At 40.6% G+C, this 14840-nt stretch overlaps 1 protein-coding gene across 5 annotated transcripts in view; it reads right to left on the bottom strand.

The window, feature by feature from the left end:
- Nucleotides 1–14840, bottom strand: part of CEP162 (centrosomal protein 162) — an 85420-nt gene that overhangs the window by 16089 nt on the left and 54491 nt on the right. For 4 of the 5 annotated variants that reach the window (XM_046677612.1, XM_046677613.1, XM_046677615.1 and 1 more), the window contains exons 19-24: nucleotides 12734–12860; nucleotides 11344–11507; nucleotides 10502–10606; nucleotides 7125–7337; nucleotides 3117–3766; nucleotides 197–338 (exon numbers count right to left, since the gene is read on the bottom strand). In XM_046677612.1, coding sequence (XP_046533568.1) covers nucleotides 197–338; nucleotides 3117–3766; nucleotides 7125–7337; nucleotides 10502–10606; nucleotides 11344–11507; nucleotides 12734–12860 — 1401 coding nt within the window. The remainder of the gene's footprint in view (nucleotides 1–196; nucleotides 339–3116; nucleotides 3767–7124; nucleotides 7338–10501; nucleotides 10607–11343; nucleotides 11508–12733; nucleotides 12861–14840) is intronic. The other variant, XM_046677614.1, reaches the window with a different exon arrangement.

Below are 14840 nucleotides of genomic sequence, written 5' to 3'. Positions count from 1 at the left end.
AACTTTCAAACGCAATAGTTAAACATGTGCTGATGGTATCCTCTCCTATTAAAAAATCAAGCCAACGATAATTCCCCATTTCTAACACCAACCTCAGAAAGTGAGGTTAAAATATCTCCAAATTCATGTTCTGTTAACAGTCCTGAAAACAAAAAAATCACATTAAACTCAAAGAAAGTTTGTTAAAGTCATCTACCTCTTGAGTTGCTATTTTACGATTTAGTTCCGCTACTTTGGAAGAGGAATTTTCTACTGCATTTTGGCAAAGGAGCTTCTCTATTTCCCTCTGATGAGCTGCTTTCAGAGACGTGACGTGTGCTGCGGTGTCTTCCTTGACCCTACAGGGAAAATGAGAGAAAACCACACATAAACGTGACTCTTCAACCTCTAATTCAGAGTTAGCACAAAAAAAGTGTAAGCAGACTGGAACTTAAGTGAAAGGAGAGGGGGCACCAATATCCAGTGTACTGTGCGAGGCGCTCTATATGTCATCGCCTTGAGTTCTTACGACCAACTCACTATTACGTACGGAATTTTATAAGGCAAACTTGCATTTAGGAAAGAGTGATGTATCCAGGGTCCCAGGTCAACAAGCTGCAGGGCTGGGGTTAGAGCCCAGTACAGTTGAACCCCAAAGTCTGGGCCTTCCACTCGACTCCTCGCCTGGGGCTGCACTTTCTGAGGGAACCAAAGGTTCCACACGTTCTGATGGATTCAAAGCCAAGGGCCTGTCATTTTACCCTTTAAGATAATCTCAGATGTCCTGCCCAGGTTCTGATTTGGGAAATCACAGCTGTTTCCTTTATAATCTCAATGTTTTGTGTCTAGGCGACATTCACCAGGTCTTGGGCCATGCATAGGACTCCAGGCCTCACTGCATGTTGTGAGCATAAAATGATCTTTACATAATTCTTAGGACACAGGGTAATCTGAACCTAATTAATTTGGACCCTCAAGTGTGAGAGACTATTCATTTGTCACTGTGACAAAATTTATGCATTCAGAGGCAGTTTAGTAAAGGTAAAGTTATGACTAGAGACTTGATACATTTCTTACAGATAAATATTTCCTCTTACTGTAAAAATTATTTAAAAAGACAGGATTTTACTCAAAGTAGATATTTAATAAATCACTGTTGATACTTATTAATGTGGCAATTCTCAAACTACAAACAAATACATCAGTTGCTTCTTCGACTACATGAATATTTCTTCATGGAAACAGCATGATTAGGGGCCTGGGAAAAGCATAAAATCGAAAGCACCCATGATATAAGTGAAGTATTGTGAAAACAGCCTAAATCTGGGACGAGGGAAGGTTACCCCTCACTTCTCAGACCCAGAGCTGTCTGAGAAACAGAGTAAGGATACTGAAAAATAATAAATAGATATAGGAAAATTTATAGGAAAAATTTAAATTTTACATTATTTCTAGGAAAGAATGTGATTCTCTCCCAATAACTTCACTGCTCCTATCACATTCAGAACTAAAGAAACACGGTTTCAGCTTGGAAGCAACACGGTTACCATGACGACTCAATCAGACGCGGCTGCCAATCAGTCACCAAGCGTTTGCGAGGTGCTTCCTATGCTCATTCTGCGCCTATACCAGGGTGTAAAAGGATGGAAGTGCACCTCACATCCATCCTCAAGGAGCTCTAAGGCGGCGTATGATCAGTGCTTTCTTGGTGCATGAGTTCCACAGGAGGTGGAGGCGGGAGCAGGCCACTTCCTGGGAAGCTCTAGGGAATATTTTGTGGAAGAGGTAGGACTCGAAATATGAACGAGCAAAAGGCAGTGAAGAAATTCAAGTGAGGCCCACTGACTCGCATTAGAACGGGGAGAGGACCTGAGGCCAGGTAGAGAAATTTGTCTTGATACTTGAGGAAGTTGGGAGTCAGTGGAGGGCAGAGTGACTCAGACACAGGATGAATTAAAGAATACTAATGTTTTTAAGCACGATGATTGGGGGAGGCAGAAACTACAATCGGGACATCAGGTTGGGAACAACGTCTAGGAAAGCAGGTAGGCTGCACTACACTAAGGAAGGAAGCAAACTAAGAAATACCTATAAGGGAGCAACCCAGAGACTGTGAACGCAAGGAGTAAAGGAGGTAAAGCTGGGCCAGGCAACTGAAAATACATGATCATAGACAGAGATGAGGAAGTTGGGAAGGGGAGCTAGTTAATGGGTAAAAAAGAGATAAAATTTGAGATACTACTGATTCCAAGAGAAACAATCCAACAAATAGTTGTAGATTTAACACCTGAGCTCAGACTTAACATCTAAGAACAAGCCTTAAAAAGTAAATCTAGAAGTTATGGTTCATAGAAGCCATAAGAATGGATGAGTTTAGCAATGGAGAAAGGACAGAGAATAGACAGAGAGTTAAAAACAACTTTGGCAGAATTTCAGATTTTCGAGGGCAAATGAAGAGGGGTCAGTGAAAAGGAACAGAAAAGGAGTTCGGTCAGAGGGGCCAAGTCACGGAGGGTAAGGGAGGAAGCACTTCAGGAAAGGCAGCACAGTCATGATGCCAGGGAAAGTGAGGGTAGAGAAAACTCCACTGGTCTGGGAAAGGTCATTACTGAAAGGCCAGGTTCAAGAGTGGGGAGGAGGGTGAGGCATATTCGAGAGGAAGTGAGGGGGAAGGAGAAGAGGAGGCTTCTTGTGGAAAACTGGTACTGACAGAGAGAGGACCAGAACTAGGGTTGATCAGGTGACGACGATACAAGCCCGTCAGGAGGCTCAGACAAAAGAGACAGTAGACAGCACTCAGAGATTCTGAGAAAGAAATGACGAGTATAACAGTTCTTCAAAGCATGAATGGGTGTGATCACATGATTAGTTTGAAGATTTATTCAGAAAAAGAGGATGTCAGCCCAAGGAGATGGTTTGGGTTGACGTGGAGATTCAGGTTCATCGGGATCTGGGCTTCCAACAGGTAGAGGATCCTACTCTGAAACACATCTAAGCTTCACAACGTAATGCGATTTCTTAAAATGTGGTTATGAATTCAGTTCAGGGTCTAACCAATTATCCAGAGGAAATCTACTTTGTAAGTTTGAAATTTTTATCTTTTTATGTCCCCATATAGTTACAAATTCACGTTTTACCTTTTCATAGAATTTTCAAATTGGTTCATGGCTACTTCAGATTTCATCTTCAGCTCATTCCTCTCCACAGTTAATCTCTCCAGTTCATTTTTCAATCTGTAGTTTTCTTCTAAAACCTCTGAAATACGGGAATCAGTAAAAGTACGTGGTTGGTAAAGCTTGCCACCCTGGGTTCCAGAGAAAGAGGCAGCATTTCTTTTACCTGGGTGCAAAACATCTTTCTTCACCCTTTTTGCAGTTATTTCCTCTCTCCCCTTAGAGTTCTGGTTAGACAGCATCATTTTTCTCTCCTTCTGCAGCCTCTCCACAGTCTTCGACAGGTCTTGTACTTCTCTCCCCTTGGCAGCCAGCTCCTCATTGAGTCTCACCAGTTTAGCTTTCGCATGAGCCTGTTCCACCTGGAATTCTAGAGACTGGAAATCTTGATCATCTTTGTCATTTTTGAGTTCTAACTCAGCATTCCGATGTTTGAGAACATCTATTTCAGCTTCAAGGTTTCTTACAGTGAGTTGATGGGCTTCCTTAAGGTCGCTGAGTTCCTTCTCTAGCGCTTTAACCCTGGAGGAGCTGTCATGCTGGCTCTGGGGTGCTTCCTTTAATTTGCAGGCAAGAAGCTGCTCCTGCTCCTCCAGTCTCTGTTCATACTGAATCTGAGAAAAAGAATCCATGTAATGCCAAACCACTGCTAACCATTTCATTACTGAAATAACGTAGCCCTGCACGCTACCAGGTCCTACCTAGTTCTTCATTCAGGTACTCATTACGTACTCTGATGCCTCCAACTCTGTGTTCCTTGAGTCAGTCATATGTATTGAAGTCCTAATCTTTGAAGAGCATAACATTACATATTCTCAACATATGTTGTATAATTCATAATGAATATACTACTCCATAAATGTTCAATTACACGTTTTTGTACACCCTAAAACTTAATTTTAAACCTCACAATCAAAGCAGTTATTGTGTACCCTTCTCTATGCAAATTAACAAACTATATACTCTTGGAGGATAAATAGGGAAAGCAACTGGGGGTACTGAAGTCTTTAAGAAATAGCACATTTTCAGCTTTCTAACACCAATTTAGAAAACTCAGAGAAAGTAAGTCTGCTTGGGGTTTATATACTGGACCTTTAGTATGTAAACGAAATAACCTGAATGGCTTACTCTGGAGGGCGGGACCGATGATAGTGTTTGTTCATTCAGTCAATGAATATTCATTGAGTTACAACTGTATGCTGGTTTCCAGAGAAAAAGAAACTCAGTTCTCGCCTTTAAACAGTTCCCAGCCTGGTGAAGAGAGCGACACGGCAACAGTTTCAACGTGCTAGGTAACTGCGGTGATGGGCCTATGAACGTGGTACAGAGGGGGCAAGGCACCCAATTGTGTCTGGAGGTCCAGCGGAAGATGCACAGAGGGAGCACGTTTAAGTTCCATTTAACTTCAGCCTTGAGGAATGAGTGTGAAACTGTGGATAAGTGAAAGCAGGGACATTCTAGAAGTAGGAAGAGCACATGTGAAGGCAGGTGAAAGCTTGGTGTGTACTGGCAATCAGAAATGAGGGGAGGAAGTGAGCAGGGACAGGAGTGGGATGGGGTTGAGATTGCAAAAAGGAAAACCCACGGGTAGATATAGATATATAAAAATGGAGCAGGGGGTTGGAACTCATGCCACTATTTGGTCAGTGAAATATTAATAATAACTGTAATTGTTATAATCATTTAATGAGTGTTTGCTACACTTCAGGAATGGTACTAGGGCTCCACACAATTCTGCCACTCAATGCTTCTGATATCCTTTGAAGTGGGGATTAAGTAATTAAAATACTTATTGAGCATCTACTCTGTGCCAGGCACCCTGCTGAATCATGGACTACAACATTGAGTGAGAGCAGAACAGTGCCAGCCAACATGAAGTCCAGAAGCTGGATGGGGAGAGAGATCACTAATGATCCAATCAAAATGGTTGTAAATGTGGTGGGTGCAAGGAAGGAGAGGCACATGGGGCTCCAGTGCCTATAGAGGGACTCTGCCTACACGGAGTCCAGGGAAGGCTTCACTGGGGGAGCCGTGCTTGGGCCGACAGCTGAAGGGCAGGAGCACCGTAACTGCGAAGGAGGAGGGCAGAGCACACCAACAGCAGCAACAGAGTACAGAAATTTTTGTGACTGTAGGACACATGGCAATTCAGAGAAAAAGGTCAGTATGACTGCACAGAGGAAGCATGGTGTGAGAAGACACTGGAGAGAAATGAGGGGCCTGGCCATCCATGGATTTACAGGCTGTATATTTATCCTAAGAGGAACAGGAAGTTATTGAGGAGTATAAGCAAAGGCGTGTGTGTGTATAAGACACAGAAGTATGAAAATACATTTCTGACTTTAGTGTCAGGACCTGATTAGAGGATGGGGTGAAGTGAACATGTGTAGACTAGTCAGGAGGTTATGATAGTAATCCAAGCTATTCTAAATTTCTTATGAATGATGGTAGTAGAGCCACATGGTGATGAAAAGGAACAGAGGAATTGAAAGAAACTTAGGAGTAAAAACGGCATAACTGGCAGTCAGTCAGTTATCACCACCTCTCTCTGACACATGAGGACACTGAGCTCAGAGAGGTTAAGTAACTGGAGCAAAGTCATGAAGCTATAATGGTGAAAATGGGCCCAGTCTCAAGCTTGGGCTGACTCCAAAGCCTGTGTGTTTTCCATTATGCTCCAGTCTCCCATACGCAGGCGGCGAGTCTGCTAAAAGTAGAGTGGGTCAGGGGTGGGGGCAAGATGAACCTGATGGAAGGTCTGGAGTTGACGCTTAGGGGAATGGAAGAAAGAACTGATCAGCCATGTGCGACAGGCTTGTTAAGCAGCACTGAAGGAATTCATGAGACTGGACATCCGCACACCTATGGTGGCCCTACTCTCACACTGTGCAATTTCCTTCAGAAGCACAAAGCTGAGTGAGTGGAGGAGTGGAGAAGCACATGGGTAACTGGGGAAGAGGGCGAGCAAGTTAAGGGTGGCTGAAAACTGGGTGGTTAAAGGAGGACTACACCTTGGAATTTAGGATAGTAAGAGAAGAAAGTGAACTAGGTAGGGGGCTGAGAGATTCAAAAAAAGTGGGTGGAGTAAAGAAACCCAAACTCCGCTATATGACCTTAACTAGCAGGACAATGTATTTCTAGGTTTTCAAACTTTTACTATTTCTGGAATCTAATATTCTATCATTTGTTGCTTCTCTCAGGATAGTACTCTGTGAGGAATGAGCTCTGCTTCCTAGAAGCAGTGGCATAGGGTCTGAGGCCTCCTGCTGTTGCTCACCAGCGGCAGAACCTTGGGCAATACAGCTAAATTGTGAATATGTCAGTTCCCTCATCCGTAAAAGAGGGTAAAAACATCTACTTCTCACAGGTGACTGGAAGGATTATGCAGGATGAAGAACAATGTCTGTGAAAGCATGGAGCATGAATTACTGCAGGAACCATGTGCTCAATAAGTTTTTAAATCACGTCCTGTTTCATACTTCATCATAGTGACACTTGTACTTTCTGATTCATTCCTGATGAAGGATCAGAAAACTTGGAAAATAAGACATTTTCAGCAAATGCTGCCCTGGCCCCTGCTCTATCCCAAAAAACATATTCTTCTGTCTCATTCCCTCTCCCTTGTCTAGGTAAATTTCAGAAAAATATTTTCAACCCTGGTAATTTTTTAAAAATTTCATATTGAACATCTATCGGAGATGTTTTACACTGCCTTTTATGACTTAATTTCCACAGATTCTAGTATCACTGAGAAGGACTTATGTAAAGATTATCCTGTGCTTGATTATTCCATGTCTGAAGTAAGACACTGCTGAAGGAGGACAAAAAAATAGGACTGATCGAGGTTTCCTTTGCATCTGTTGACACTGGTGGGAAAGGATGTTTAGAGCGATTTGTTAAAATGAGATCTAAGCAGCCCCCAGCCCCAGGGTCCATCTCTGAGCCTCGTCTCCACGGCTACCCGGCACTTACCTTCATTTTCTGAAACTGCTGTTCCATGGTACGAAGGCTTTTCTTTGCTTCTTCATCTTTGCCCTCCAGATCAGCTTCTAGCTTTTTTATCCTTTTTTCCATAAATTCCACTGTATTTCTATCCACTGTATCAGTAGCTGCTGATGCAGCCAATATTAAAGCAGGTAAAGAATTGGGATATCTTCTCTTTAAAATTCCCTCCATTTCCTTAACCTATTAAAATATTTTTGTATATATGTAAGGTCAGAAATAGATTAAAATTAAGCAGCTTAATGTATCAACTTAGATTATGTTACATAAGTTATGTGTAGATTTCAAAGAGATGTTTATATCACATCTGAAGACTGAATCAAATGCACAGAAGCACAAATTGATTTCAAATTTTATATCCCTAGATTATCTGATTAAAAAATCCTATATACGAGCCTGGCCCCAAGGCTAAGTGGTTAAAGTTCCGTGCACTCTGCTTTGACAGCCCAGGTTTGCAGGTCTGGATCCTGGGCATGGACCTACTCCACTCACTAGCCATGCTGTGGAGGTGTCCCACATACAGAATAGAGGAAGACCAGCACAGATGTTAGCTTAGGGTTGATCCTCCCCAAAGGGAAAAAAGAAAAAAAAGAGGAGGAGTGGCAATGGAAGTTAGCTCAGGGTGAATTTTCCTCAGCAAAAAAACCCCCCAAAAACAAAAAGAAAACCCTATATATAATGTCTAATTCAGTACTGGTTAATTTACAGAAATCCTCTTACATTCATTTGAAATGGATCTTGGCAATAGCCAATCTTTTTGAGGACAAAGCTCTTTCCCTTCCCTTTTTTCCACAGACCCCCTCAGATGATAGTACTAATATTATCTACTGACTGACAAATTACTTATATGCACATGAATGTGTGAACTTTTCACAATAAACATACAGCTTCCTAAGCACTGGCCCCTGCCTGCAACAATCTCCACCCTACCCCAGCCCCCTCCAAGTGAAGTGAAGTGGAATCTACTGTAAAATGACTTCTTTCAATGAGGAAGCAAGGAGGATTAGATGGCATTTAGTCTATAAAAAAGTAACATATTATGTGTTCTTTCTGTAATAAAGAATGGCACCAGAGTTCACAGAAATGAGAGATTCATGTTCTATATACATATGTGTATATACCTGCTTTTGTTAAAGGTATTATGGTTAAGATACCTTCGAAAAACATACATTAAAACACTAAATTCTTTGCTGAACAGTTTACTAGCCTCTGAGCATGCTCACAGTCCTGTTTTTACAGACTGAACACTGCTCACATGAGGAATTTAAGGGTCACATGATTTGCAAAGTTTAACAGCAAGTATTTCCACTCATGAAGACTGCTTGTGCATTGACAGAAGCACCATAAACTGGGAAACGTCCAGATACAAATATTAATCATTTCTTTCATCTCCAAAATTTTCAAAGCTTTGCTTCCTTTGGTATTAAAAATCTAATTATTTGAATTAGATGTAAGCATGTAAAGGTATATACTTACACATATATACCACATCTATTAAAACAGAAGATCTAGATTTTTTAAAATGAATTTGTTTTAACATCTACAATTAATGCATTCATTTAAAATTTTAAGAAATATTTTCAATCTCATTTTGATACCCTGTTATGTTACATTTTTGGAGGAAAATTAGATTTTATTTATTCTTCTTTAATTTTGTTTTTTAATATTATTCTTTGGTCTCTGATACCAGTGTGGCTGTCATACAAAGTAAATTTTTAAAAAAATTCTCACTGGAAATTAAACTGTGGAATATTCCACTAAATAAAAGCATGAACAATCACACATAATCTGAAATTTTCATTACAACATACATCTAATTAGCCCCATTTTTACTTATGTGCTATTTAGAAAAGGAGATGTTTTACTGTATAACTCCTCTATTTCAGAATATGGCTCCAAAATGATTCTTAATATATTATTATATACCTTGATTATAAACTACATATTAAGGTTTGAAATCATTAGGACGGAAATATTCATGGGAACAAAATTAATACAATCTGAAATGTACATGCAGCAAACTATACAAACTGCTACTAATGAGTAATATTTTACAAAGACAATCTTAGATGATAAACCAATAAATTTTTAATTAAAGTGTTAATCAAAGAGGGAAGTTACTTTTATAAAACGTTCTATTTCTGCTCAATACTCATCACCTATTTCAAGTGACCTTTGCTTCTGAAGCATGCTTTGTTTTTCACTCATAGATTCAGCTCTACGTTGCTTCTCTAAGTCATGTAGCGGAGAAGCAGTTCCTTTGCTCTCTCTCACCATTCTGGCTGGCTTCTATGTTGGCTAATCTAAATCTTAAGCGCTGAAGAAAAGCCAAGCAATCCTGGACTACAGTTATTTCAGGGTATTTCTAGCTCTCTGAATAACCTCTGTCCTGTTCCTTTCCTGGCCTCTGAACCAAACTACCAAATCATACCTTTTAATATAGCAACAGGTCCTGTAAAAGTAGCAAAGTTAATTTTTTGCTTAGTTTTCCTTCTACCCATAAAACTTAGATAATATTCAGCCCAGTGATGACCTCACAGCTTTGGGTTTGTGATAGAATAATAGCTCTATGTTCAAGCGTCATGACTTGACTACAGAATCATGCTCCCTTATGAATAGGGCTGGAAATTCTTAATTTATCTAGTTATGAATACAAATTCTAAATTACAGAAAGTCTTAAATACAGAAGGAAAAAGTTAATTAACATTCCACCCCACAAAACAACTACTTAAATGAAAATCTTTATCCTAATAAGCATCACTACATGATTTTTGAGAGGTCTCCCAGCCACACTGACCATGAAATGAACATTTCTAAGCCTAAACCAGAGAGCAAGAGCTCAAAATTATGGCCAGCTCTTTAGGAGGCTGAATGTTTCGTTTCCAGGGTATTTTGTGATACTTCCCAAGCACTACGAATATGCTGCCAACTCAGGGATCTCGATCTGTACTCCTCTCTCACGTATCTTTCTGTGGGAGAAGGAATCCTAACTCCACACTCAGAGTTTCAACATTCTGCTTCCTTCTTCCAAGATGTCTAATAGAGCTGGGATGCAGAATAACCTTTCACCAATCAGTCTACCATCTAATGAAGCACATTAGTCTAAAAATTCTTTATGCATAAAGCTGTAGATTATATACAATGATGCTGTTTACTACTTTTATTAAGGTTACTTTAAATACTGTGTATCAAGTATTTTTAAAGTAGGGGCAGTTCCATAATAAGATAAATGAACAAAAAAAAGAATTTCCAGGTTGACTACATTTTGTAGGAACTCCTGAAACAAGAGAAAACAAAACTGTACTATATATAAAATACCTTAAGGAAAATTTACCCTGAACACATACTTGTCGCTCTAGATCCTGAATTTTTTTGGCATCAGCTGCTCTATCTTTTAAATGTATCTTCTGCTGAACAGATGGACTTCCAGATTCAGCTTTCAGTTTCTCAACCTATCAATAAGAGAAGAACATGTTAAAAAGCATATTTAAAGCATACCAGAGAAACCCCAGGAGGGAAGCACAGTGGTGGTGCATTCATTCATTTATGAATTCCCAGATATGGCACTGTGCTGGCCACATGATGGCGAACAAGACCAGCCATGTCCCGGCTCTCCTGGTGCTTAAGCTCTAGCAGAAGACAGCTGATAAGCTAATAAAGCAAATCAATAAGTAAATAACTTCAGAGAGTGACAGGTGCTATGAAGAAAATAAAACAGAGTGAAGGAATGGGAAGAAAGAGTCAGAGGGAGTGGGACTGGTAGCTACGTTAGGAAAGAAGGTCAGGAGACATCTCTCTGAGGAGTAGAAACTTGAGCTGAGACTTAACGAGTGAGACATGGGAAGCCAAGGCCAAAGCAATCTAGGCTAAGGCAACAGATGGAATAAGCTCAGCACGTCAAGAATCAGAGGACGCCTGGTGTGCCTGGCGGAGAGGGACTCCTGGGGGTGTGGCACAGAGAGGCTGGCAGGGTTCAGACCACACGGGGACCTGACAGGTGACAAGGAGCCTGGATTTATTCTCAGTCTAACTGACAACAGACTACATCTAAAAGCAAACCAAATCCAAAACAGTTATTTTAATTAAGTGTTTAGAGTATTGATTCAATGACACTTAAAAGGTTAAGAAGAACTGATGGTTGAAGACAATATGGTCCATCTACAGAATACATTCTGAAAGGACTTATTACCTCAAGTTTGAGCTTCTCAATTTCTTCATTTGCTTCTTTAAGCCGAATTGCATCTTTATCCAGAAGTTCCTGATTTTCAGCATACCACTGTAATCTTTTTTGCAGACGACTGATTTCTTGTTTATGTGTTTCTTGTAAAATTTTTATTTCATATAATTTTTCACCTATAAGACAAAGTAACTCAATAACTTAATTGTAATTTTTCAAAATATGAAAATAAACTCAATTAAAAGATTTTAAATGAAAACCAATGTCTATCTAATGAGAGCATTATGAAAACACAAGAGGCAAAAACAGCTCATGTATGCAAGGTAGTGTCTAGTTTAATCTATTATTAAACAGAGATGAAGATTGTGTTCACAGTCCAAATCCTCAAACTTGTAGCAAAGTGGGCTATGTAGAAATTTTTGATAAATCAATTGTTTTCTCACTGACTTTCAATATAAAAGTAAGTAAAGTCGTTTGCATGGGAAAATAAATGTTGGATTGAAGAGATAAAAATGAAGAATTTCTATAATTCTATTAAAAAGTAGCAATGGCTACTTTAAACATTAAAAGAGTGCTTACTATGCATGATTTTATTTAACATAAACTTATACGAGGGGTACTACTATTATTATTCTGTGTTACAGATGAGGAAAGTAATTTTCTTACAAACAGGCAAGTGGATTTTATTGTACATATCTTACACTGAAGATCATACTATGTCAGAGGAAAGATGCTGACGTTGGCAAACAAGTGCTCCTCTGAGCTACCCTTCCAGCCCTGTGTTCTGCCAGCTTGAGCTCCAATCCATAGACGCACTCAGAAATATGCTCACGAAACACACCTCAGCAGCCTCCCTCATTCCTTCACTCCTGCATCTTACCACCTGCCAGGACCCAGCTCAACGCCACTCCTCCCTGAAACCCTGATTTAGCACCCCATCTCAGATTTATTTGTAATTTCTTACTATTAAGCCTCTCTGCATTCTTACTTTCCTTTGTTCTCCCTGGTGGGGAAGGCCATATTTATCCTCATGTTTTGACAAACATAGTGCATTGTTACTTGTTCATTTGGCGTAAATACCTGAGAGCTGACATTTCAGACTCAGGGTAGAAAGACAGACCATGTCCTCAGGGAGGTCACAGTCTCTCTGGGATGACAGCCATGGAAACAATTAAACACAGACTGCCACGAATTCAAAGTAATCCTTGATTTTCTTGATCGTGCAATTCTTCCTGCTAAAACCAATCCAATGCACATATCTATTAATAATTACAAAAAGTTTCTAAAATTAGAATGTACTTCAAGGAACAGCATTTTGATTATACTCTCCAATTGGCATTACTCAAATTCAATTAGAACAGTTACACGTATGAAGGTACACTGTTTCAGCTCAGTGTCTTACCTGTGGCATAAGCAATCTGATCCTTGGCTTGGTCTCTCTCTTTCCTCATTTTTTCCAAGTCTACTTCAAGAGCTTGTCTGTCTTGCTTCAGCCTTTTGATGTCTTCCAATAAACTGTTTTTTTCTTTCTTGATATTCATAGAAATAGAAAAGCAGATTATTTCTAACCACAATAAATTGTGGTATAGTCTCTCTCACCCCATCCATCATAAATACTGCTAATCATTTTTCCTAAATTTTAGCTCTAATTTGATCACTCCCCCTCGCCCCAAATTATTACTAGCTCCCCCTAGCCTACTAGAAGCAGTTTTAATCCTCTAACTCAGCACAGCCTTAAAGACCTTCTAGTCTACTGTTCTAACTTCTCCTGGACTACTGCAATGACCTCCTAACTAGTCGGCCTCTTCCACCTTCAGCACCTACAGTCTGTTGTCCTCACAGCAGCTGGAGGAAGTGTTTTAAAAAAGACTCAGTTTGCTATCACTCCTCTGTTGGAAATTCTCTGGTGGCTCCCATCCCTCCCAGGGCAAACCCAAAGTCGTTCCCATGACCCTCAGTATCACACAGCCAGGCTTGCCCACGGCTCTGACCGCATCTACTACAAATCCTCTCCTGTCACTTGACTCCAGTGCAGGGACCTCCTGGCTGTTCACTGAGAACAGGGACCGAGATCTCCTACCCCAAGGTGTTTGCACTGTTTCCTTTGCCCACGGCACTCTGCCCCCAGAGGGCCAGGAGGCCTGCTCCTTCACTTCATTTTCCTGCTCAAATGAAGCCCCAGGAAGGCTTCCCTGATGACTCTTTCTAAAATGTCAACCCCCATCCTGGCCCAGGTATGTTGCTTTATTCTCTCCTCACAACACTCATCACCACATGACATACTACCTAGTTACTTGACAGTAGGGCTTTATTTTGCTAACCCTTGTATCATGTTTGCAGAAAAAATGTTTGACACACCAAAAAACGTCTAATGAATTCTCAATATGCCCTCCATTCTATACTACTCTCAATAACACCCATTCCTCTGCTTGATAAAACCATACTTACCCTTCAAAGCTTAGTTCAAATAAGGCTATTCCTGATAATCCCTCCTCTACGTTCCCACACACCTCCACTGCACCTCTAGAATGGCATTTATTACTTTGTTTCATATGACACTGATTTGTGTACACAACTCCTCTCTTTATTAGGCTGAAAGCTCTATGGGGACCAAGACTGACTTTTACTACCTGTTTGCTTTACGGCACCAAGCGTGTGGCAGGTACTCATTAAATGCACGTCGAACTGAACTCATAATTGCTGAAGAAACTCTTCGACTCATGGCAGTACACTTGATATAGCTAAGTTTCAAAATAAAAATTCTTACAAATTCTGTATCGCACTACCTTACAATCTAAATCAGTCTTACAAAGAAAATAAATCCATTCTGAAAGCACTGTATAATCCTGGTCTCCGGCTGTGTCACAGATGGAACTATAACATTCCCTGTTTAATCCTCTGTAGATGTCTTTTCAGGAGAGCACTGAGTTTCTTCAAGTTTTTGAACACTCAGGTATCCTCCTGCACATACCCTTTGCTTAATTAGTTCAATCAATTTAGAAATGCTCTCTAGCAGCATCTACTTCACAGAATTCCAGGATTTTAGAAGTCAAAGGAACTTTAAACATCCTGAGTTCAGTCAGGCAGTTGCTGCTTAAATGGATGTCCACTCTATGCTTGCATCTGTCCAGGGACTGAGACCTCCCACCTTCATGAAGCCAGAGTGTCCCACATCCATCTGTGGGCACAGTGCTTTGGCTGGCAAGGACTCCCCTTCCTTGTGAGCCACTGTGTAGACACTCAGAGGGTCTCTGCCTGCCGCTCTGACGGGATCCTCCACTACTCTTGTCCTTACTCACCCACTTCTGCCTCAGAGGCCTCTGCTTCTGGAAAGTAACAAGCCCATTCCTGACTCTCCCCTGGTTGGAAGGCTCGACCTCTACATGCTGAGCTGTCTTACCTCAGACGTCACTTTCTCAGCGAGTGCCTCCAATGAATGCTGCCTTGCCCCTGCCCCACCTACCATTATTCTCTATTTTTGTTTTCTTTAAAGAACTTACCTCTGTGTG

Source organism: Equus quagga, chromosome 11 (genome assembly GCF_021613505.1).
Source record: "Equus quagga isolate Etosha38 chromosome 11, UCLA_HA_Equagga_1.0, whole genome shotgun sequence".
Taxonomy (NCBI): domain Eukaryota; kingdom Metazoa; phylum Chordata; class Mammalia; order Perissodactyla; family Equidae; genus Equus; species Equus quagga.
The sequence above is the reverse complement of the archived record's forward strand: the minus strand, read 5'-3'. Positions and strand labels throughout refer to the sequence as shown.